Raw genomic sequence first — 25,830 nt, forward strand, 5'->3', positions numbered from 1 at the left:
TCCACCCTTCACCCTGAGTGGCCTCCCCTGGTCCCCTCCCACTCACCTCCCCGGGCACAGCCTCTCTTCTCCCTCCATCACCTCCCTTCCCCACACCCCTCCCTCCAGTCCAGGCCTCCCATCTCCCTCCATACAAACGTCCCCCTCCCCCGCCACCCCGCGGCCTTCTCCAGCCGGCGCGGCCTCTCCCCGGCGGCGCGGCCTCTTCCGGCCGGCGGGAGGGCGGGGCCGAGCGCTCGGGCGGGCCGGCCGGTGGTGCGAGCGTCCCGGGCTCGCGCTCCGCCGCCGGCCGGCCGGCCATGCTCATCACGCTGTGCTACCTGTACCTGTGGGCGCGCTGGGGGCGCGGGCCGGCCGCGCTAGTGCGCACCACGGTGCAGAAGCTGCGGGCCTCGCGCTGCTCCTTCACGTTCTGCCGCGCGGCCGCCCAGCCCCGGGGCGCCCGCGTGTGCCTGAGCCGCGGCGGCCGCGTCTTCTGCGTCGGCGAGAGCCAGGTGGGCGGGCGAGCGCGGGCGCCGGGGGGCGCGGAAGGCGGGGCCCAGCGGGACGGGGGGCGGGGGCGGGGCCGCGCGGGGGCGCGGCCTGGGGTCTGCCCGGAGCCCCTGCGCTCCGCCGTGGGCTGTGCAGCCCGGGGGCACCCTCTGCGCCGCCGGGAGGTCGCGAGCGTGGGGTCTGGGGAGCGGCAGGCTCCGGGGCTCCACTGCACGCGATGCCCATGGGAGCCCGGATACTGGGACCAGAGACCGAAACTGTGACAGGCGATCTGGTCTCCTCTCCACGGGGTGCCGGCGCGAGCGTATGGTCGCCTGGCTCTTGGCGGTGTAAAGTAGGCTTGTGCCTGTGTGCCTGTGCGGAGTCGATTAGCACCTGAGCAGTGCCTCTTTCCTGACATCCTCTCCCGCCTACCCTGTGGGCTGGAGTTTGGTTGAACCTGATTTCAGAGAAAGACAACAAATCCTCAGCTTTCTGTCAGGTGTTCCCGAGGTGACAAAAACTGCTCTGTCCCTCGCTCCTGTCAGCTGCGTCATTTACCAGTCGGGCACCTACTGATTATCTCTGAATTGTTTGGTTTCGGTTTGCACACACTCTTGTCTTTTGGCCCAATACTTAGCCTGGTGGCTATAAGGCTGTAAGTTCAGCCGGCTCTGTCACCCACAGTGTGACCTGGGGCTGCCGTTTGATCTCTGCAAAACCTCAGCTCTCTTTCTGTGAATGGGAACAATAGTTCTTCCCACTCAGCTATCGGAAATGGGCTTCACGGTGCAGTTCTGTGCAAATTTCCATTGACTTCACCCACTTTGTCATTAACATTTAAAAGTGTTTTGCTTTTGATGGGTTTCTTGTCCTTTCCTCCTCCTTCTGGAAAGTTGGATCACTCGTAGCCTTAAAATGAGATTTTCTTTGTGTGTAAAACCATACACCATGTGGGAATTAAAATCTTATCTCAGGTTTGAATATTTTGTTGAGGTTATTGTTGTAGTTGTTCAGTCAGGGACGAAAATGAGTCCAACACATGAGATGCATGCGTTAAAGCACAGTGGTAGAGGGTTGCAGCTCGCTCAGGCAAAACAGCAAAGCCCTCAGTCCACTATGGCGTATTTATTTAAGTTTTATCCAAAACAAAAAAGGTTCTTTCATAGGCTGTGCCATCCTTGAACATCTAAGCAATGCACCTCCTTACTTTCTTATGTTCCCAATTATACCAAGGACATGCGTGGATCAGTGCCCAGAGCAATCAGTACTGCTTGCAGTCCTGAAACATTCTCATGCACCCAGCTTGTTAGGTGAGCCGACTCTTGGGTCATGTCTTTTCCCATGTCCTCAGTTACCCTGCTACAGTTAATGGCCTAGACATGGGATTATACTTTGCTGCTACAAATAAAAAATACCCATTCTGGGACTTCCCTGGTGACGCAGTGGTTAAGAATCTGCCTGACAATGCAGGGGACACAGGTTCGAGCCCCAGTCCGGGAAGATCCCACATGCTGAGGAGCAACTAAGCCCGTGCGCCACAACTACTGAAGCCTGCGCGCCTAGAGCCCATGCTCCGCAACAAGAGAAGCCACCGCAATGAGAAGCCCGCGCACCGCGACGAAGTGTAGCCCCTGCTCGCCACAACTAGAAAAAGCCCGCAAAAGCCCGCGGGCAGCAACGAAGACCCAACGCAGCCAAAAATAAATAAATAAATAAATAAATTTATTTATTTAAAAAATACCCATCCTTGTTGGTGTACTGTATAACACAGAATATGAGTAAGTTCTAAGAGAGTGCATATGTAATATCGCCTAGGTGTTCATTCATTACATACAATGGACTCCTGAGGGAAGGAGGGCTTAATTCTTGTAAGGAACCCTGACTGAGAAAGATAATAAAATGAGGAAAAATTGAGGGGTGGATTTTTCTATAGTAGTGGTTTCCAAACTGGATTCATTTACTTAAAAAATAACCTCTAGGGACTTTCCTGGTGGCGCAGTGGTTAAGAATCTGCCTGCTAATATAGGGAACACGGGTTCAATCCCTGATCAGGGAAGATCCCACATGCCACGGAGCAACTAAGCCCATACGCCACAGCTACTGAGCCTGCGCTTTAGAGCCCGCGAGCCACAACTACCGAAGTCCCCACGCCTAGAGCTCGTGCTCCACAACAGGAGAGGCCACCCTGATGAGAAGCCCGCACAGCTCAAGGAAGAGTAGCCCCCCGCTGGCTGCAACCAGAGAAAGCCCACTTGCGCAACAAAGACGCAACGCAGCCAATCAATCAATCAATTTATTAAAAAAAAAAAAACGCCTCTAAGAGGTTTAGATTAGAGTAGAAATAATGAACATCCAAAAAACAATGAGATGCAAATGTCTTTAATTCTCTTGGGAGACAGTTTTACTTTTGCACATCTCCATGACTTTACTGGGCTTCCGTTAACTTTGATAACTGTAACTAATGCTCTTCAGCCCTTGCTGACTGCTCCAGCAGGGGTAGGGACACCTGGGCCAAACCGGCTTTGGGTTTTCGGGGTTGCTGTCCTCCTTAGAGCTTTGCCCAGAAATCACTGTCTCACAGAGATGTCCCTGAGTTTCCAGACTAGATGTGACCAGCCAGCTCTGTATCCTCATAGACTTTAAATTGCACTTCGTATCTCCAGTTTTTTTTTTTATTGTGACATTATTTTTTTTTTCATTTTTTAAATTGAAGTATAGTTGATTTACAATGTTGTGCTAATTTCTGCTGTACAGCAGAGTGGTTCAGTTATATACACACACACACATACATTCTTTTTTATATTCTTTTCCATTATGTCCGGTTTTTATCCTTTTCTCCCTAGGAACTGGGTCTGTTTAGCTAAGCAGCTTGACCTGTAATAGTTACTCAGTAGTTCAACAAATGAAGTAGTGGTTGTTGAGTTTAAGCTCTGATGTTCGAGGCCTACCATCGGAAAGTTTGACTATTTGTGACTAGCTCCTGTTACTTAAGATTGGAGATATCGTGGGGCTGGTGATTTGGTTCAGTACATACCTATTGTCGGTCTACCTGGGCTGAAGTAACTTTACAGAACTGAATCTTACGCCTTTGCTGTCTCCATACCTTATATACTTAAAATCATATGCATGAGTACTGCAGGTGTATGTTTATATAGTTGAAGGTCCCCCAAGAACTGGTAAGTATCACCAAAGAGAGTTTATACAAACCGGAAATTTTAAGCTTTTTGTTTAATATACACATTTTCTATGAGTAAAGTGGACAGTCTGTTTTTTGTTTTTAACTATTATATTGATAATTATGTTTACCCATAGGAGGAGTTTTTTTCGCCCTCATTTTCATTCATTAATTGGTTCAACAGATATTTATTAAGCTTCTGCTTTGTGCCAGGTTGTTAGGCCTGGTGAAAATACTTTCTGATCTTCCCAGCAAGGGCAGATTTGAACTGATAAGCAACTATGGAGCTTGACCCAAATGCCTTTTTTTTTTTTTTTTGCGGGGGCAGGGTGATGATAAGGCCCCCCCACCCCCGATGGGCAGCCTTAATTTCAGCTTTTTCTGCTAAGGATGTGCCTTGTTTTTAGTGTAGATTAATGTGCAGTGCTTTTAGAGAAATTTCAGGAGAAGAGCAGAGACTAATGGACACATCCAATCTGCTAACCAATCTTTAAAAAAAAATTTTTTTTTAATTAATTTATTTTTGGTTGCGTTGGGTCTTTGTTGCTGCGTGAGGGCTTTCTCTAGTTGTGGTGAGCGGGAGCTACTCTCAGTTGCTGTGCCCGGGCTTCTCATTGTGGTGGCTTCTCTTGTTGTGGAGCATGGGTTGTAGGTACGTGGGCTTCAGTAGTTGTGGCATGCGGGCTCAGTAGTTGTGGCTCGTGGGCTCTAAAACGCAGGCTCAGTAGTTGTGGCGCATGGGCGTAGTTGCCCCACGGCATGTGGGATCTTCAGGACCAGGGCTCGAACCCGTGTCTCCTGCATTGGCAGGCGGATTCTTAACCACTGCGCCACCAGGGAAGTCCCTGCTAACCAATCTTGATGCTGTAATGGCTGGAGGAAAAGGAGGAACAGCTCTTCGGGCATCTGTCAGTAACAGGCTTCTGCTGACCATCTTGCACTTCTGAGCCACCTCATCTTTTTCTTTCTTTTTGGCCACGCTGAGCAGCATGTGGGATCTTAGTTCCCCGACCAGGGATCAAACCCGTGCCCCCTGCAGTGGAAGCACAGAGTCTTAACCACTGGACCGCCAGGGAAGTCCCTGAGCTGCCTCATCTTTAAATGTGCTTCCAAGTTGTAATTTGGAAGGTTCCTACATGCTCTCAGCAGTAAGGAATGGTGGGAATAAGTTTGAGAATTAATTGCTTGATAAGAAATATCTAGAGATGTTAAAACTGTCATAAGACGTTGAGGGATGTTGCAGCTGTTTAGACAGTCACAGTTCAACAAAAAAAGGCAGGGTTAATGTGGTCTATAGGAGAGCATCCAGCGACCTTATTTATTTAGATGCCACCTGGAATTGCAGAGGCGGGGTTGTCCTGGATGTTGATATACATGGCAGTTGTGGTTTGAAGTCATATTGAATCCTTCCTTTTTGTGTTTCTTTCCATCTATCCAGTCCATTGATGACTTGAACAAATGGGCCCTGTTTCTGGTTTCTCCTTTTGTACTTGAAGCAGAACACATAGCATTTGTGACAGAGAGCATTTGGGTGCAAGGTGACACTTTACAGAGACCATCGTCCTCTTCGGAAACTGTGAGTACTGTGGTTTTCATCTGTGCACCGTAATCAAAACTAATTGGGTTTTTAAATGAGTGTTCTTTCCTGGCCTTTGTGATTGATTCCCTTTCTTTTCTGATATTTTGGTTTAAATAAAAATATATTAGTAGGGAACTCCCAGTGGTTAGGATTTGGCACTCTCACTCTCTCACTCCTGGGCCCAAGTTTACTCCCTGGTCAGGGAACTAAGATTCTGTAGGCTGTGTAGCATGGCCGGGAAGAAAGAAAAGAAAAAATATATATATATGTATATGTAAAATTACTTTCACCTGTTTCTTTTTATCTTTTTTTTTTTTTTTTTTTTGGTGGTACATGGGACTCTCACTGCTGCGGCCTCTCCCGTTGCGGAGCACAGGCTCCGGACTCGCATGGCTCACGGGCCCAGCCGCTCCACGGGATGTGGGATCTTCCCGGACCGGGGCATGAACCCGTGTCCCCTGCATCAGCAGGCGGACTCTCAACCACCGTGCCACCAGGGGAGCCCTCTTTTTATCGTTTTAATGTGGCTGCTAGATTTAAACCTACCTGTGTTTTGGGACTTCCCTGGCAGTCCAGTGGTTAAGACCCTGTGCTTCCACTCTACACCGCAGGGGGCACAGGTTTGATCCCTGGTAGGTGAACTAAGATCCTGCATGCAAGGTGGTTCAGCCAAAAAAAAAGAAAAAAGCTACCTGTGTTTTAAGTTGTTTTGTGGCTTGAGGTCTGTTATTGCGCAGCGCTGCTCAAGTCTCTCCCCAGGTCATAGGGTCCCGCTCCACAGCTTATTGCTTCCAAAATCAGATGATTTATATTGCCACATACTTCCTGGAGATTTCACCCCAAGTATTCTGAAAGCACTTCAAACTCAGTAATGTGTCCCACACTGGTTGTTTATATTCCTCTGCTGGAAAAGAAGAAAATCTCGGGTGAACGTCACAAACTGTGCTCCTTTCACCCCCTCCCTCATCCTTCCTGCTATTCGGTTACGAGTTCTACTAACTCCTCTCCCCAGGTGTCTCTGCTTTACTCCTTCACTTCCATCCCTCCTCATTCCATTCTCTTCTTCATTATCTTTTTGTTGAAACTGTGAAGTTGTCATCCCATCTTGGGTGCCTTCAGTGCAGTTTCCTCTGGATGGCCAGTTATCTTTCTAGACACACATCCAGTGGGGTTGTACTCTGGCGTAAGCTCTCATGGATGCCTTCTGACCAAAGCCAGCACGTCTCAGGTTCATGGAAATCTGACCCTAACCCCCCCTTGTGTGCTGCTTCTGCTTGGGTGTCTGTGATGAGTCCTTTCTGCCTTCACTCACCCACCGTATGTTCCCCGCCTGCCGCGTGGATAGTCCAGGAGGGGTTTTGCTGATGACAGAAAGCCATAGTCACTGGACCTCCATCTCACAAACACTGTCTTTAAGACATTGTATTGGGGACTTCCCTGGTAGTCCATTGGTAAAGAATCTGCCTTACAGTGCAGGGGATGAGGGTTCCACCCCTGGTCAGGGAACTGAGATCCTGCATGCCGCAGGGAAACTGAGCCCGAGCCACAACTACTGAGCTCGCGTGCCATAACTACGGAGCTCGCCTGCCTCAGCTGGAGCCCAGGCACCACAGCTACAGAGTCCCCGCGCCCTGGAGCCTGTGCGACACAACTAGAAATAGAAAACCCGCTCGCCACAACTGGAGAAGCCTGTGCGCCTCAGTGAAGATCCTGAGTACCACAACTAAGACCCAATGCAGCCAAAAATAAATTAAATAAATATTAAAAAAAAAAGACATTGGATTTGGATGAACAAAAAGGAAGAGAGGAATAAGACTGGAAATAATTGACTAAAACTCAAGGTGGATAGAAATGAGAGTTAGGAGACAGGTGAAGTAAAGGAGAGCAGGAAACTCTCCTTTGTTTGGGGCTCGGGACCGGGCATAGGATTTGGCAGGTGGCCTGAGAGTAGCCCAGTATGCTACGACATTATGTTTTCTCCTGCAGGTTCCTACTGTTTTATTTAGCCTTATATATACTTATGATAATAATGATAAAATTTATTGAGCCCCTGCTTGGCATTTATATGTATTACCTGTAATGCTTACAATTCTACAAGATATTATTGTAATTTTTTTTTTCTTGGCTGTGGTGTGTAGCATGTGGGATCTTAGTTCCCCAGCCAGGGATCGAACCCGTGCCCCCTTCAGTGGAATCGTGGAGTCTTAACCACTGGACTGCCAGGAAAGTCCATTATTGTCTTTTTTTTTTTTTTTTTTTGTGGTACGCGGGCCTCTCACTGTTGTGGCCTCTCCCATTGTGGAGCACAAGCTCCGGATGCGCAGGCTCGGCGGCCATGGCTCACGGGCCCAGCCGCTCCGTGGCATGTGGGATCCTCCTGGACTGGGGCACGAACCCGTGTCCCCTGCATCGGCAGGCGGACTCTCAACCACTGCGCCACCAGGGAAGCCCCATTATTGTCATTTTTAAAGATAAGAAAACTGAAGTTATCAGATTAAAGGTTGAAGTTTTCTTTTTTTAAAAAAAATTTATTTATTTTTGGCTGCGTTGGGTCTTTGTTGCTGTGTGTGGGCTTTCTCTAGTTGTGGCAAGCGGGGGCTACTCTTTGTTGCCGTGCGTGGGTTTCTCATTGTGGTGGCTTCTCTTGTGGAGCATGGGCCCTAGGCGCACGGGCTCAGTAGTTGTGGTGCAGGGGCTTAGTTGCTCCGTGGCATGTGGGATCTTTCTGGACCAGGGCTCGAACCCGTGTCCCCTGCATTGGCAGGCGGATTCTCAACCACTGTGCCACCAGGGAAGCCCTTGAGGTTTTCTTATATATTCTAATGCTATATATATTTAGTAAGATTTCAATTTAAAATGAGGGCCAGAACTTCTAAAATATTGCAATTACATAAAATATCAAATATGCACAGATTCCTTTTTAACACAAAAATATGACTGCTGTGCTCTTAATTTCCTAAATTGTTGTTACTTAGTGTATATCTTTATACACATAGCATTTTAAAAGTTTTATTTATTTATTTATTTATTTGGCCACACTTTGTGGCATGTGGGATCTTAGTTCCCCAACCCGGGATCGAATCCTTCAGTGGAAGCACGGAGTCTTAACCACCAGACTGCCAGGGAAGCCCACACATAGCATCTTAAGCAGCCCAGTTACTGTATTATGTAACGTACAGGCTAAGCTGTTGTAACAAATGGTACCCAGACCACAGTGGTTCAGAGAAGAAGTTTACTCGTCTCTGAAGGCATGGTCTTGCTCTGGAAGGGCATCCAGGGACCCAGCTCCCTTCTGTCTTGTTGCTCCGTTATCTCCCCTCTGCCATCCTTCTTCTCTCTCTTGGTGGAGGCTGGCTCCTGCTACCCCCCCGCCCCCCCCACTGCCAACCTCATCCACATCCCAGCCCTCAGAATGGGGGATGAAAAGGATGGTAGGGACCAACCGGGTTCCTCTTTAAAACTGTGATCTAGAACTTTCACTTGTCACTTCTGCTCCCATCACTTAGCTGCAGGGGAGGCTGAGAAATGCAGTCCATAGCTGGACAGCCATGGATTTGGTAGAAACGTGGAGTTCTGTTATTACAAGGGAGAAAAAAAGGCTAGATATTGGCAGATAATTAGCATTTCTGTCACAGTTATTTAATTTACCTTCTAAGGGTAATTTAATTAAGATCTTGCTTAATGGCGGTTACTTAATTCTTAGTTTTCTGGGGGTAAAAGGATGCCTACCCACCAAGGGTACTATCCAGTTAACTCATCTTATTTGTGATCAGAAGGTTTGCTGGGTCTTGCAGCCAGGAGCTGGAGATGTCTAGAGCCATATGTTGGACCACTCTGGCTATTACACAGAGCTCCATTTTGTAAACTGGGCTTCAGATATTTTTTTAAAAATAAATTTATTTTTATTTATTTATTTTTGGCTGCGTTGGGTCTTCGTTACTGCGCGAGGGCTTTCTCTACTTGCAGTGAGCGGGGCCTACTCTTCATTGCAGTACGTGGGCTTCTCATTGCGGTGGCTTCTCCTGTTGCGGAGCACGGGCTCTAGGTCCGCGGGCTTCAGTAACTGTGGCATGTGGGCTCAGTAGTTGTGACTCGTGAGCTCTAGAGCACAGGCTCAGTAGTTGTGGCACACGGGCTTAGTTGCTCCGCGGCATGTGGGATCTTCCCGGACCAGGGCTCGAACCCGTGTCCCCTGCATTGGCAGGCAGATTCTTAACCACTGCGCCACCAGGGAAGTCCCTGGGCTTCAGATCTTAAAAAGGAGTTGATTTCACAGGTCTCTGTCTTCTCAGTCTGCTGTTACCATTCAGGTCGATTGTTTGATGGGATTTTGCAGCTTGGGGGCTCTTAGGACTCTATGTATTTTTCACCTAACTCTAAAGTCATTTGAATTTGACAGGATCCTAAGATATTTAACAGCAAATACATTATGGAGAAAAGACTTTTGAACTTGTTGAGACCTGACATTCTTTCCCATTTTTAGGATTGTGCAATACCATGCTTACAGATGCGATATCGTTCTTACAGATGTCAGAAAATGACATCTTTTGAAACTTTGGATATCTCAGATGGCTTGCATCTGTGGTTTTTCTACAGACCCCCAACAGCAAATAAATGCATCGCAGGAATTAAAAAATGTAGCATTCACCTATTCATATTTTCACTGAGTCATTCTTTCACTAACAGATATTTATTGCACAGTAGACTGTGTTCTAATTATTTTGTTAGGTGCCATAGTGGATACCAATGGGTCGTGGCAGATTCAGCTCAATTTTCAGTGTCTTCTGTGCTTATATTAGCAGTCCTGTTCCGTAAGAATCTCTGACCCAAAGAACTTCCACAGGTCTCTTATTGCAGCAAATTCACTCATGTTCCTATTATTCTATCAAGGCCTTCATTCATTCCTCCATCCAAGGTTTACTGAGTCCCTATTATGTCCCAGATTGTGTGCTAGGGCTGGAGGTATGTCATATGGAGGTGAAAGATGCCTTTAGAGACGACAGTCACGGTCATCTTAAGGAGCTCACAGTGTCAGGGAGAAGACAGCTACGGAAAGGAACAATTAAAGTTCATTGTGAAAAGTGCTCTGGGAAGCAAGTATGGGGGTGATGGTGAATCTCTCCAGATGCGGTGGCGTCAGGAAGGATGTTCTAGGGGCAGGAAGTAATATCTGAGGTTTTTTTTTTTGCGGTTCGCGGGCCTCTTACTGCTGTGGCCTCTCCCGTTGCGGAGCGCAGGCTCAGCGGCCATGGCTCACGGGCCCAGCCACTCCGTGGCAGGTGGGATCTTCCCGGACCGGGGCACGAACCCGTGTCCCCTGCATCGGCAGGCGGACTCTCAACCACCGCGCCACCAGAGAAGCCCCCATACGTTCCTTTTGTCTCCCCTATCTTTAGCATGTCTTAAAAGTTACTGACTTAATATATCTATGATCTTCATGCGTTTGTTGTTCTTGTTTTTCATGTAGCAAAATGAATGTTATTTAATAGTATGGCAAATACACAGGATACACGGATTGTAAAAGTTTTCTTTGCACTAATTAGGAATTTGGACTTTATCCTATGGACAGTAGGCTAAAGCTTTTTTCTTTTCTTTTTAAAAAAAATTATTATTCTTTTTTGGTTTTCTTTTCCCTTAAAAAAATTTTTTTTTTTTAGCAGAATTAGCAGATTTGTACGTTAGAAAGATCACAGTTCAGGCAGATTGGAGACTGGATCGGAGGGAGGCAAACCTGGAACAGATTGTACTCCATGTGGGAACAGAGACGAGCCTCGCAGAGTATTGGTAATGGGAAGGGGAGACGGGGACAGATGTAGGAGCTTTTTATGAGATGATGAGGGATTGTGGGGCGGATGGTGGGTCATTCCTGGAGACAGGGAATATGGCAGGAGGGGCTGGGCTGGTGGAGGGACCCCTGTAAAGAATGCAGTTTTGCACATTGTTTTAGTCAGCTTTGCTGAAATAACAGATGACCTCAGAATTTCAGTGGCTTCTAACAGCAAATCTTTGTTTTTGCTCATGTCACACATAGGCTGAGCAGGTTTGCTGCTGCTGTTTTTTTTGTTTGTTTGTTTGTTTGTTTTTGCGGTACGCGGGCCTCTCACTGTTGTGGCCTCTCCCGTTGCGGAGCACAGGCTCCGGACGTGCAGGCTCAGCGGCCATGGCTCACGGGCCCAGCTGCTCTGCAGCATGTGGGATCCTCCTGGACCGGAGCACGAACCCGTGTCCCCCGCATCGCCAGGCGGACTCTCAACCACTGCGCCACCAGGGAAGCCCGCTGCTGCTGTTTGAAGCTGCGACTTCTCTAGGCTGTGCTCCACACATCTTTCCCCTGCAGGGACCAGACCAAAAGAGCACGTCCATCTCACACAGAGTGGAGGAGTGAGAGAGCTGGCTGAAACTCAGTGTAGTAGGTTTAAGATGGCTGCAAATTCCTTTCTCTTGTTGAGAGGTGGAGTCTTATACCCCTCTCTTGAATCTAGGCTGACCTTAGTGATTTGTTTATCTAATAGGATGTGGTAGAAGAGACATTCTGGGGCCTACAAGGCTAGATCATAAGAAACCTTGCAGCTTCCACCTGGGTTCTTGGAACCCAGCTCCCATGCTGTGAGGAAGCTCAAGCTGCCCTGTGGCAACGTTCCCATGAAGAAGAACTGAGGCCCTCAGTGGACAGTCCTAGTTGAGTTCCCAGCTGGCAGGCGGCTCCAGCTTGCCAGCTGTATGAGGAAGCCACCTTGGAAGTGGATCGTCCAGGCCCAGTTGAACCATCCTAGCTGATGCCATGTGGCGCAGAGTTGAGCCGTCCTTGTTAAGCTCTGCCCAAATTGAGATTTGTGAGCAAAATAAATGATGAGTGTAAGCCACTAAATTTTGGGGTGGTTTGTTACCAGCAGTGTATAACCAGAACACTTGGGATGTCTGTTAAAACTTCTCCTCTTCCTCGGGTTACCAACGTCAGTGGGGCAGGGATATAAAGTGAACAGTTGGGGATGCTCCTGCAGTACACTGTAGACACTGGGTCTCAGGTGGTTATGGAGCATCTAAAGAACACACATGATAGGGACTTCCCTGGCAGTCCAATGGTTAAGACTCTGTGCTTCCATTGCAGGGGGCATGGGTTCCATCCCTGGTCTGGGAATTAAGACCCTGTGAGCTGCGTGGCCAAAAAGAAAAAAGTTAAAAAAAAAAAAAGAAGAAGAACACACATAATAGAGAAAGGTTATGATAACAAGGGTATTTCTATTCTTTTCTGATGAGCTCTCATTTATTCAGAAAATTAGAACACCTAGACCACCCTTTTTCTTGAGTTTCTGGTCAGTTACGGTTTTGCAGGACCACCTTAAGTCTCACCTGGGTCACTTTATTATTTCAGCTCTGGCTTGCTGTGGACTTGTTATATCCCTTACACTGTCACTTGATTTTCCAACACCCTTCTCTTCAGAGCACCATGGGGCATAGTATCTTTTTAAATAATAGAGTGAAAATGAATTTTGTAGTACTCCTGTATCCTTTCTGTTTTCAAACCCAAAAGGCATTGAGCATAACTGAAAGTAAGAAATAACCTCTTCCCCTTACTCCCCTGGTTTCAGATTCTTCACATCTCTGTGTGTCTAGCCCTCCTGCATTCAGTTCATTACTAGATGTTTAAAAACCTAGCATGTAATTACACTGATTTGTAAGAGGAGCAACAAGAGCCAGAAAATTAGCAGTGTCGATGCTGTGACATTGATCTTATTCAGGGTGTAACTGGTTGTAACTTGTATTTATCTGGGTTCTCTTCAGAAACAGAATAGGGTGTGTGTGTGTGTGCGCACACGTGTGTGCATTATACATACATCCATATACATATATATGTACATATATAGGGAGAGAGAGGGAGGAAGTGGCGGGGGAGAGAAACAGAAAGAAAGAGATTATTTTAAGTAATTGGCTCACGTGATTGTGGTGTCAAATCTGCAGGGCAGGCCGGAGGCTGGAAACTCAGGGGAGATGGATGTTGCAGCTTGAGTCTGAAGGCAGTCTAGAGGCAGAATTCCCTCTTCCCCTGGGAACCTCAGTCTTTTTCTTGTAAGGCCTTCAACTGATTAGACGAGGCTCATCCACATTACAGAGGATAATCTACTCAAAGCGGACTCATTTTAAATGTGAACCACATCTAAAAAATATCTTCACAGTCACCTCTGGACTGATGTTTGGCCAAATATCCAGGTACCGTGGCCTAGCTGAGTTGGCACATCGATTAACCATCACCTAACTGGCTGTTGAGATTCCCGTTGCCCGATTAGCTGCAGAACTTCAGCTCCGCACCTGCTGCAGGCAGCCTTGGGAAGGGCAAGTTGTTGTAGCGAATTTAACCCCATTCCGTTGGTCCCTGGATCCCCTTCCTGGTGCACGTGTGTGTTGAGTGGAGTGGAGTGGACACACCAACGTAGTCACTGCAGCCCCAAGTCCCAGGCTCGGGTTATGGAAGGGCTTTCTGCAGGCTGCACAGGAGAGGAGGACATCCCCTTGTTTAGGGCTGACCAGGGCTCCTTTGCCTTTGATCTTGGGGAGTAAGCCTTTTGCTTGACTTCCCCTTTCTTCCTTTGTCCCTTTGTCTCCAGCTGGAAGTGCATATGGGAAGTGGCCTGTTTGCTTTTAGCCACTGGGCGGATGGCAGACACCCTGGATGAGTCCCGGTGACACTGCGGCTTTGCTTTGATCGGGGCCGCAGCGCTGCTTGGAGGAGTTTGCATGGTCTGTGGCTCACGGGCCACGTTCCTAGAAAAAGGAAATGCACTGAGGTGAGGAAACAGCCGGCCTAGTTGCGAAACTTGATCAGGGACGTGTGTATATATTGTTCTCTGGCTGCTTCCTGTCCTTCCCCCCTTGCTTTATCTCCTGCGTCTCTCCTGGGTGTGAGGATTTCATTGTTGGCTCCTTTTACAGGAAGTGCTTACTTTGAGGCACAGCTCCACGCCAGTGCCCGCTGCAGCAGGGTGCTACATCAACGTCTGAACAACTAAATTCTGGGCTGTATCTCCACCGGCCGAGTATTTGTCCTTATTCTCTGCCAGTCATAGCGCTGAGAACAAAGATGCTTTTAGCCTCCTGCAGGAGGTTGCATTGCTCCTTTTCATGTTTCCCATTCACCCTCATCTGAAGTCAGCTCTTGCCAAGGCGATACTTTATCTTCTCATCCTCCTGAGCTGACATCCTTCCTGCATTCTCAAAGCTGGGAATCAACTAAATATTTGTCTGAATTGTAGACTTCAACTCTTCACCCTGGATCAAAGGTGTCCTATTTGAAATGCAGAGTCCTACGGAAGCGTTGGTCAGGCTGGCCCCTCCAGGTGAATCCTGCTCACTCTGGCTGGATGTCTGGGAGCAGGTGGGAGAAGTAGGTGGTAAAAGGGAGGGAAAGCTTCATGTAGAGCTAAAAACTCTGAAGTTTCTCTTTCTCCAAATAGGCTAGACTGATTAGTGCGTTTCGACCTTTTGACCATAAGGGCTTGCATTTATTATTTTTCCCTCGAAGACACTGTTTCTCAACTTTAAAAATTATTGTTTGCCTAAGGAGAAAAGTTAAATTCAGTTTGAATTCTCTTTAAGGAGAGAAATGAAATACTAAGGCATAATGATTCTGTGGGGTAGTATTGAACCTTGGAGGACTCCAGACTCTTTTCTTTTTCTTTTTAAAATTGAGATACAATTCACATACCATGAATTTCATCCTTTTAAAGTGTATAATTACAATTCAGTAGTTGTGCAGTCATCACCACCATCTAATTCTGGAACATTTTTATCACCCCCCCAAAAAAATGTGTACCTATTTGCAGTCACTCTCCAGTGGTCCTGTCCCTGGGAGCCACTAATCTACTTTCCAACTCTATAGATTTGTCTGATTTGAATATTTCATATAAATAGAACCATATAATATGTGACCTTTAGTTATTGGCTTCCTAGACTTAGCATAATGTATTCAAGATTCATCTACATTGTAACATGTATCAGTACTTCATTCCCTTTCATGGCTGAATAATATCCCATTGTATGGATATATACATTTTATTTATCCATTTATCTGTTGATGGACATGTGGGGTATTTCTACTCTTTGGCTATTATGAATAATGCTGCTATGAACACTTGTGTACACGTTTTGTGTGTAGATGTATATTTTTAATTCTCTTAGGTATATACCTAGGAGTGGAATTTCTGGGTCATTTGGAAACTCTGTTTAACTTTTTGAGGAACTGATGAACTCTTCCAAGGAGGGTGCACCCTTTTACATTTCTACCGGCAGTGTATTAGGGTTCTGATTTCTCAACATCCTCAATATTTATTATTGTCCATCTTTTTTTTTTTTGGCCACGCTTCATGGCATGTGAGATATTAGTTCCCTGACAGGGACTGAACCCAATTGGCAGTGAAAGCGTGGAGTCCTAACCACTGGACCACCAGGGAATTCCCTATTGTCCATCTTTTTGATTTTAACCATCCTAGTAGAGGATGAAGTATCTCATTGTAGTGTTTTTTTTTTTTAATTTATTTTTGGCTGCATCAGGTCTTTGTTGCTGCACGCGGGCTTTCTCTAGTTGTGAGGAGCAGGGGCTACTCTTCGTTGCAGTACGCGGGCTTCTCATTGCGGTGGCTCCTCTTGTGGAGCTCGGGCTCTAGGCACGCGGGCTTCAGTAGTTGTGGCACACGGGCTTAATTGCTCTACAACATGTGGGATCTTCCCAGACCAGGCCTCGAACCCGTGTCCCCTGCATTGGCAGGTGGATTCTTAACCATTGCGGCACCAGGGGAGTCCATCTCATTGTAGTTTTGATTTGCATTTCTCTAATGACGAATGGTGTTGAGCATCTTTTCAAGTGCTATTGCCACTTGTATATTTTCTTTGGGGAAATGTCTAGTCAGATCCTTTGCCCATTTTTAAATTGGGTATTTGTCTTTTTATTGTTGAGTTGTGGGAATTCTTTATATATTGTGGATACAAATCTCTTATCAGATACATGATTTGCAAATATTTTCTCACATTTTGTGGGTTGTCTTTTCACTTTCTTGAAGGTGCTCTTTGAAGCACAAAATTTTTTAAAATAAATTTATTTATTTAATTTATTTATTTTTGGCTGTGTTGGGTCTTTGTTGCTGTGCGCGGGCTTTGTCTAGTTGTGGCGAGCTGGGGCTACTCTTCGTAGCGGTGCACAGTCTTCTCATTGTGGTGGCTTCTCTTACTGCAGAGCACGGGCTCTAGGCACATGGGCTTCAGTAGTTGTGGCTTTTGGGCTCTAGAGCGTAGGCTCAGTAGTTGTGGCACACGGGCTTAGTTGCTCTGTGGCATGTGAGATCTTCCCGGACCAGGGCTCTAACCCGTGTCCCCTGCATTGGCAGAAGATTCTTAACCACTGCGCCACCAGGGAAGTCCCACTCAAAAATTTTGATGAAGTCCAATTTATTTATTTTTTTCTTTTGTTGATTGTACTTTTGGTGTCTTATCTGAGAAACAAGTGCCTGATCCAAGGTCATGATGATTTACATCCATGTTTTCTTCGAAGAGTTTTGTAGTTTTAGCTCTTATATTGAGGATTTGATCCATTTTCAGTTAATTTTGTACCTGGTAATACATGGTATGAGATGGGGTACATCTTCATTCTTTTGCATGTGGATATCTGGTTGTACCAGCATAGTTGTTGAAAAGATGATTCTTTCCCTTTGAGTTGTCTTGGGAACCTTGTCCAAAATCAATCGTCTACAAATGTATATGTTTATTTCTATACTCTCAGTTCTATTCCATTGATCTATATGTTTATCTTGATGCCAGTTGTACCCTGACTTTTATTTATTTATTTATTTATTTATTTATTTATGGGCCCTGACTTTTAAATCCCAGGTTTCCTGGATAAGCAAGTAACCTCAGGGCCAAAGTTCCTTGGCTTGTGGGAATTCCCCTTACCTCTGTAGGTTCAGGATTTACCCTGGCATTTGGCCTGGAAGTTCTTCATTATCTAGTCAATTTTCCAGTGCTTTAAAAATGACGTTTTCTTTATTTCTCCAGCATTTAATTAATTATTTGTTTATTGCTGAGTCGGGTCTTAGTTGTGGCACTTGGGCTCTGTAGTTGTGGCACGGACTCAGTAGTTGCAGCACGAGGGCTTAGTTGCCCCATGACATGTGAGATCTTAGTTCCCTGGCCAGGGATTGAATCTGCGTCCCCTGCATTGGAAGGCGGATTCTTAACCACTGGACCACCAAGGAAGTCCATATCCAGCATTTAAAAATTGTTTTCAGCAAGAGTTAGTTCTAAAAGCCTAACCTAACAATTTAAAAAATGGAATTCAAAAGTATGTATCTCTAGGGCTTCCCTGGTAGCTCAGTGGTTGAGAGTCCGCCTGCCGATGCAGGGGACACAGGTTCATGCCCCGGTCCGGGAAGATCCCACATGCTGCGGAGCGGCTGGGCCCGTGAGCCATGGCCGCTGAGCCTGCACGTCCGGAGCCTGTGCTCCACAATGGGAAAGGCCACAACAGTGAGAGGCCCGCATACCGCAAAAAAAAAAAAAAAAAAAAAAGTATATATCTCTGATCATGCAATTTGGGGCAGGACATCCCTGAGAAGATTTTGGGAAGTAGGGAAATTATTCATGGCATCTTGCAAAAGGACCACTATATTCAATATTGCTTTTAAAGCCAGATTCTAATAATAGCAGCTTCCATTAACTGAACCCTTTTTCTGTCCCAAGCTTTCTACTGGGGGCATTACATAAACTCTTTAATTTCATTAACATAACAAACCTATACAATGATGGGTACTATCATTATTCCTGTTTTATGAAATGAAGAAGCTGAGACTTGAGAGGTTCTGAGACGATTAGCAGAGTTTGACCCAGACCCAGATCTAGGGCTCCAGAACCAGGCTCCCAACCCCAAGGGGCTCCCCTTCTTGTCCCAGTCTCAGATTTTTTTCATAAACACTGGAAGGCTTAAAGCAGGGGCCCCCAACCCCTGGGCCACAGACTGGTACTGGTCCATTGCCTGTTAGGAACCAGGCCACACAGCAGGAGGTGAGCGAGCGGTGGATGGGCGAGTGAAGCTTCATCTGTATTTATAGCCATTTATATCCGCTCCCCGCCGCTCGCATTACTGCCTGAGCTCCGCCTCCTGTCAGCATTATGTGAGTTGTATAATTATCTCCTTATATATTACAGTGTAATAATAATAGAAATAAAGTGCACAATAAATGTAATGTGCTTCAGTCATCCCAAAACCATCCCCCCTACCCCGGTTCGTGGAAAAATTGCCTTCCACGAAACTGGTCCCTGGTGCCAAAAAGTTTGGGGACCGCTGGCTTAAAGGACTGAGCTTTGTCTACTGTCATTTTCCCTGTCCCCCTTGTGGTGGAAATGTGAACTGCGACAGGCCGGAGCTCTCTGGAGAAGGTTGCTCTCACATTTCAGGAATCAATGGGAAGCATGTTTAAACTTCTGATTCCTGGGCTGCAACTCCAGAGAGTCTGAAGCACCAGACAGAGAGTAGTGCCCAGAAACATGAAGTTTTCATCTGCTCCCGGGGAGTTCTGTTGTAGTGGGTCTTGGACCCCACTTTGAGAAAAGCTGATCTAAGGGTGAATGAATATCCACGAATCATTGGATATTGCGGGCTTGTTCTCTCCTATTTCCTGTTAGTGAAGGGCAAGTTTATGTTTTTCCAGTATGTAGGGAATGGCCTTTTCCCCTTTTAGTCTCTTGAAAAGCAGTTAAGACTTGAATTACTTTTAAATGAGAGAGTACATCTAGTGCTTTGTAAGCCCTGTTGAGTAGAAATGAGAATGTTTGAACCAGGACATCTTTGATGTTAAAATGTACTATCCAGGGGCTTCCATGGTGGCGCAGTAGTTGAGAGTCCGCCTGCCGATGCAGGGGACGCGGGTTCGTGCCCCGGTCCAGGAAGATCCCACATGCCGCAGAGCGGCTGGTCCCGTGAGCCATGGCTGCTGAGCCTGCGCGTCCGGAGCCTGTGCTCCGCAACGGGAGAGGCCACAACAGTGAGAGGCCCACGTACCGCAAAAAAAAAAAAAAAAAAAAAAAAAAGTGTACTATCCAGTAATTCGTTGTTTGACTGTAATATAGTGGTGGGAGCTGAAGGGAAAAGTAAAGTATCTGGTTATTTTAGAGAAGAAAAATCTCATCCTGTCTTTCTTCCTCCTCCCTCACCCACTTCTTCTCAGGTTGTGAAGTGGTCGGATTGTTGCTTGCCGTTAGCTTGCAGACCTGGGGATCCTTATCAGTTAATCGCCAAAGCAAGTGTGGATGACTTCAGCAAGCTGGGAGTGGCATTCCTTGAGGATAGACTCCAGGTGGCTAATGGACTGATACCCCAAAAGATCGTTTGTAAGTCATCTTGGGAGATGTTTTCATCATAGCAGCATGCCATTAGTTATGAGCTTAAGGACTGTTGTTTGGTGTGACTTAAGGGCAATGCGTATTTGCAGCTTAATTCAGCCAGCAGTTTGGATAGAACCATAATCCTATAACATTCATACATGTGTCAGTTTTTTTTTTGAGGTGCTTATCCCTGACTATATCATTAGTGCTTTTCAAATTCTTAAAGAAGGATTTCCCATAATTGCGTTGTTCATGAAATGGCCTGAAAAGTTAGAACCCATATAATATTTATTTCACACACTCTCATACAGTATAACTGGTTTCTAGACCATACTTCAACTGAATGGAAGGCATAGCCAGTGTTACTATGAAGTTCTAAATCTAACAGTTTTTTTTACTTAAAACATATATACTACATCATTTTGGGACACATCTTTTTTCAGGAAACACGCAAAATGTTCTTCCTTAATTAGGCTTAAAAGTAGGCTTTCCATGTCCATGTTAGTCTTTTTTATGTATATGTATACACATATATAATTTTTAATTAATTAATTAATTAATCAATTAATTTCACTCCTGGCGGCATTGGGTCTTCGTTGCTGCGCACAGGCTTTCTCCAGTTGCGGAGAGCGGGGGCCACTCCCCACTGAGGTGCGCGGGCCCCTCACTGTGGTGGTCCCCCCACCATTGCGGAGCACGGGGTTCAGGCACATGGGCCCCAGCGGTTGTGGCACGCAGGCTCAGTAGTTGTGGCTCGCGGGCTCTAGAGCGCAGGCTCAGTAGTTGTGGCTCACGGGCTTAGTTGCTCCGTGGCATGTGGGATCCTCCCGGGCCAGGGCTCGAACTCGTGTCTCCTGTACTGACAGGCGGACTCCCAACCACTGCGCCCCCAGGGAAGCCGATGTACACATATACTTTTAAAATTTTATTTTATTGAAGTAAAATTGACTTACAAGAACGTCTTCATTTGTATCTTGAGCCAGTGAGTGTCACCAGCTCTGGAAATTTGTGAAAATCACTTCATTTCCCCATCGGCCATGTGCATGTGCCTAATACCATGCCAGACGTTTAGCAAGTGCTCAGTTGATGTTTTTTGAATCAGTGATTGTAAACTTATATTCCAGACCTGGGTCAAGATACTGGCAAGATCCTTCTCCCCGGCTGATCCAATGAAGTGTCCTGAGAGTGGCTTTTTTCCTGGGGCGTGCGTGGATAGACTCTAGCTATGTGCCTTGTTTTTGAGTTTCGTTATCATATAGGAGATGGATAGCCACAAAATTGAATCTATAAGCAAGTGGACAAAATCATCTCTCCGAATCTCACTTTCTTCACCAGACAATAAGGGGGTCTGAGGTTTTCCGATCTGTATGGGAAAGGTGTGGAAACGTGCGATTTTACTCGGGATTGTCAGGGGCACCCTCCTAGCAGGTGGGAGCAGTTACATGGTTCTCAAGGAGGCCTCAGAGTTCGGCGGGGGGGGATGAGGGCTGCCCTGGAATGTAGGTCGTGCAGCGCAGAGAGTGCCCTGAGGTTCTGAGTTGAGCTGCGTGACAAACCAGAGGGTTGATGGATTGTCTTTTCTGTTCGCTTTAGCCGTCCACTTGCGCGACTCCGCTCTGAAGGAACTTAAGGATCAAGCCTCAGACGCGCCAGCCCAGCTCCTAGAGCCCCAGCCTGAATCTTCTGTTGAGAGCAAGCCTGAGCTGGAGGCTATGGAGCACGTTGGCAGAGAGGACCGCCAGGTTCTGGGTTCCGCACCCACGCAGGGGCAAGGCGGTGCCCTTGGCAGCGAGCCTGCCGGGGAGAGCGACAGAGGCGTGGGCTCCGTCGAGCGCTGTCACCTCCATCTTTCTAGCTGCCACGAGTGTTTGGAGCTTGAGAACAGCACCATCGAATCCGTCAAGTTTGCCTCTGCAGAGAACATTCCAGATCTTCCCTACGACTACAGCAGTGGTTTGGAGGGTATCGCGTATGACCTCTGCCCCAAGAGAGAACAGAGGAGGGTCAACCTCACGGGAAAGGCACCCAACATCCTTCTCTACGTGGGGTCCGACTCCCAGGACGCGCTGGGCCGGCTCCAGCAGGTCCGGTCAGTTCTGGCCGACTGCGTGGACACCAACTGCTACACTCTGTACCACCTGTCACTGGAAAGTGCTCTCAGGGACCCGTGGCCAGACAACTGCCTGTTGCTGGTCATTGCCACGAGGGAGCCCGTCCCTGAGGACCTGTCCCGGAGGTTCATGGCCTATCTTTCTCAGGGAGGGAAGGTACTGGGCCTGTCATCACCCTTCACGCTTGCTGGCTTCCAGGTGACCAGGAAGACCCCACTGCAGGACACAGTCCAGAGCTTGGTTTTCTGCAAGGCGGACAGGAGCCAGGTGAGGCTCAGCGTCCTGAGCAGCGGCTGCGTTTTCGAGGGGGGCCCCGGGGAGCCGCTCAGCCTGGGCGAGCTCCAGGGCCACCTGGACAACGAGGACGAGGACAGGCTGATTGTGCAAGTGCCTTTCGGAACATGTGGAGGAGAAGCTGTTCTTTGCCAGGTACGCAGGCTGGCATCCGTGTCCGGATCTTTGGGTCTCTTTGATTGGATACGCTCTCGAAGAATGTACTTTGAAAGGTTGGAGAGTCTGTGTGCTGGGGGGGTGCTTCTGACTTTCGGCTGGGAATTTTTGCTGATGGTAAATAGCAGGCTTTCCTGTGGATATCCTGTTTCACCGAAATACTTGTGATGGAGGAATGAGGCAGAAGATATTATGGCTAATTAAAGATTGCTGGTTAACCAAGAATTAGCCAAAACTTGTTTCTTGTCTTGATCTATACACTGGTGATACTCTTTCTAAAATCCATCAGTCCCCACTCTCTTGCCTCAAAGCACACTTTAGTTAATGTAATCGAACTGTTATTTAATGAAGGGAATTGAGTGCCTTGGGGTGGTAATTCCAAACAGTAGTAACTATCATATTAAAATATTGTCAGGGGTTTGTGTGAATGCTCACCAACTGCTGGGACAGTGAGTGTTGAAAACACCTTCAGATCCTCAATTCCTTTATGATTTGTCAGTCTTAAAATCTAAGTGCTGAGAACAGTTTCAAATAAGAGAATATTGAAATGATTTAGATTTATAGCAAATTAATGCATAGGTAAGAAAAAATGGAAACAGAGATAAAAGGAAAACTTTACTTCCCTTCCCGTGCTAAGGGGGCTCCTTTGGTTCATCTGCTGGTTCTTGCGCCCCCACCCCCCGCATTCTTTTTCTTCTGAGCTTGTTGTTTGTTTAAGTAAATGGTAGCAGGATAGACTACTTCAGAATTCCTGATCATTTACTGCAAATCTTTTAATGCCTTTGGGCGAAAGTTTTTTTTTTCCTTTTTGAATATTTACTTATTTAGCTGCTCTGGGTCTTAGTTGTGGCATGCAGGATCTTTTAGTTGTGGCATGTGGGATATAGTTCCCTGATCAGGGATTGAACCTGGGCCCCCTGAATTGGGAGTGCGGAGTCTTAACCACTGGACCACCAGGGAGGTCCCTGATGATCTGATGAGAAGACTAAGTAGATGTGGATATCTTGCCCAGAATGGTTCCCAGGATGAGCATAACAGATTTTGTTTTGTTATAGGGATCTTTTTATAGAGTTAGGGAATTGTTTCCTTTTTTTTTTTTGGTATGGTTTCATTTCATATGCTGTGCGTCTCTCCAGCCCTCCTAGAAATTGTCTCTTGGGTTTTCTGACCAAATATTCTTTAAGGGGGCATGAACATGTTCACAGATGAACGCATACAACGCAAGCAGGTTTCATGTGGGCTGCAAACTACATGGATTATTTTTTGGAGGCCTAATAAAGTTCCTCTTATCTTTTTGTCTGCAAATATGGTAACTATAGTAACTCAGAAAATCCACTTAAAAACCTGACTTCCTAGAGCTGCATTTCAGCTTTCAGCAGTGAATTTTACCACCCCTGTGCACAGACTTGTACTAGAAAACTGATTCGGCACTGTTGGCGATCCATTTCTCCGAGTTACATAGCAAATCTGCTTGCTGTACCATTTAAATTGACCCCGTTACTGTCATAAAATTTGATACGCGTGCATTGCCCTGGGATAAAAGGCAACATGATACAGCCTCAGAAATCAGATGCAGGGGATTAGAATGTCATTTTTGATTTTAAATGACTTCCAGTCTCTGTGTGACAGGGTCACTGTTTTCTCCTCAGGGCTGTGTCACTACCATACCTTGCTGCCGAGATCAACCAATAAATATTAGCACAGGCTGGTTAGTTTCCTCTTTCCCTGTTTAATTTCATAGTCTTCATTTTTATAATAAATAGGGCAATGATGTAACCCAGTAAGAGGAGGACTTCAAGCACAAACCACAGCTGCTCAATAGGTGGTGGTCTAACAGCCAGGGGGCTGACACTGAGACCTTAGGCAAGGCATTCATCGTTGTACAGAAAAAGGAAATTTTTTTTTTTGCGGTACGTGGGCCTCTCACTGTTGGGGCCTCTCCCGTTGTGGAGCACAGGCTCCGGACACGCAGGCCCAGCGTCCACGGCTCACGGGCCTAGCCGCTCTGCGGGATGTGGGATCTTCCCGGACCGGGGCACAAACCGGTGTCCCCTGCATCGGCAGGTGGACTCTCAACCACTGCGCCACCAGGGAAGCCCTAGAAAAAGGAAATTTTGATGGACTGTTCTGCTGATCAGATTTGCAGGGCAAGTTTAAGGCTGTGGGTTAATGCTGACATTCGATTTATCACATGGACCAGGAGTTTGGCATGAAGTTGTGCAAATAGAGCCGGTGAAATGGATTTGAAATATTTTGTGTTCTTATTTAGCTTAGCACATAGCGGACGCGGTTCTGCTTTTACAGCAGAGTTTCTCAACCATGGCACTGTTGAGATTTCGGACCGGTTCCTTCTTTGTTGTGGGGTCGTTAGCAGCACTGCCTGCTAGATGCCAGTAGCACCCATCGTCCCGTCTGTGACTGGAGACGTTTTTAGTTTTGGCTTTGGGGCTTGTCTAAAGGCCTTAATTTTAGACGAAGCCAAGTTACAGAAATGGGCCCATCACTCTGGTAACAGCATCACAGCCAGAGGACCAGGAGGGTGGGTGTGGCGAAGCCAAGTTACAGAAATGGGCCCATCACTATGGCAACAGCATCACAGCCAGAGGACCAGGAGGGTGGGTGCGGCACGCACACGCACTGGTGGCTGTTTTGAGGTGCAGAGCCAGACGGCCTCTCTTCTCGCTGCTGTTGTAGAAGCACCTAACCTTGAAACCGACAATCGCGCTTCGCCCACAATGTCGACAGCTGTGCTTTCTCTCACCTCCTGGAATCTGGAGCCCCGCTCGGAGGGGGAGCTCTCCTTTTCGTCCTCGGCATCTCGCACTTGTGACAGGGACTTCCGTAGCACCCCACCCTGAGTGTACTTGTTCAGCCCAGGGAGTACATTGGCCATTAACCACACTCGCGCCCCTCCTTGGGCCCAGCTGGGGACAGAACTTGGCTCGTTTGATTTCTGCCACCTGTAAGAGGTAATCTCCGGACAGTCAGGTGCTCAGGTGAATTAAACGTGACCCGTTGCCATGCCGACCGTCCGTCCCAGCACTGGCTTTGACCCCTGGAGATGAGAGGCTCACATTTTGGGTAAGAATGCGTGGTAGAAGGAGACACAGTAGGATTCATACACCTTAAAGGAGTTCGCTTTTCTGCCTCCTTCCTTTTCTAGGGCTGTTTAGAGGACAGACTCCCCTGCTGCTCGTGGGCAAGAGGCTCAGCGGTGGGTGAAGCAGGCAGCCCTCAGCTGGCCCGCTGGAATGTGGGGACTCTGCTGGACAGTCCTCTGCAAACTTTTCAGATTGGCTCCAACTTTCAACAAGTGGATTGTTTTAGACAGTATATTTGGGCAGTATTTTTGTTTTGGTTAAGGCTTGAGTGGAAATTGAGAGATTTTAAGTTGCCTGAAGGCTGGCACTATACTTTTTAAAATTAATTAATTAATTAATTAATTTATTTTTGGCTGCATTAGGTCTTTGGTGCTGCACGTGGGCTTTTCTTTAGTTGTGTCGAGCGGGGGCTACTCTTCGTTGCGGTGCGTGGGCTTCTCATTGCGGTGGCTTCTCTTGTTGTGGAGCACGGGCTCTAGGTGTGCAGGCTTCAGTAGTTGTGGCTCACGGGCTATAGGGCGCAGGCTCAGTAGTTGTGCACGGGCTTAGTTGCTCCACGGCATGTGGGATCTTCCC

General features: G+C 47.1%; 1 protein-coding gene across 2 annotated transcripts in view; it reads left to right on the forward strand.

Moving 5' to 3' along the window:
- The first annotated feature begins 237 nt into the window (after positions 1-237).
- HLCS (holocarboxylase synthetase) overlaps positions 238-25,830 on the forward strand; it is a 189,614-nt gene continuing 164,021 nt past the window's right edge. The window contains exons 1-4 of one of the 2 annotated variants that reach the window (XM_060098501.1): positions 238-494; positions 5,088-5,225; positions 19,436-19,598; positions 21,186-22,132. In XM_060098501.1, the coding sequence (XP_059954484.1) occupies positions 300-494; positions 5,088-5,225; positions 19,436-19,598; positions 21,186-22,132 (1,443 nt within the window). In that variant the 5' untranslated portion in view covers positions 238-299. The remainder of the gene's footprint in view (positions 495-5,087; positions 5,226-19,435; positions 19,599-21,185; positions 22,133-25,830) is intronic. The other variant, XM_060098502.1, reaches the window with a different exon arrangement.

Source organism: Mesoplodon densirostris, chromosome 5 (genome assembly GCF_025265405.1).
Source record: "Mesoplodon densirostris isolate mMesDen1 chromosome 5, mMesDen1 primary haplotype, whole genome shotgun sequence".
Taxonomy (NCBI): Eukaryota; Metazoa; Chordata; class Mammalia; order Artiodactyla; family Ziphiidae; genus Mesoplodon; species Mesoplodon densirostris.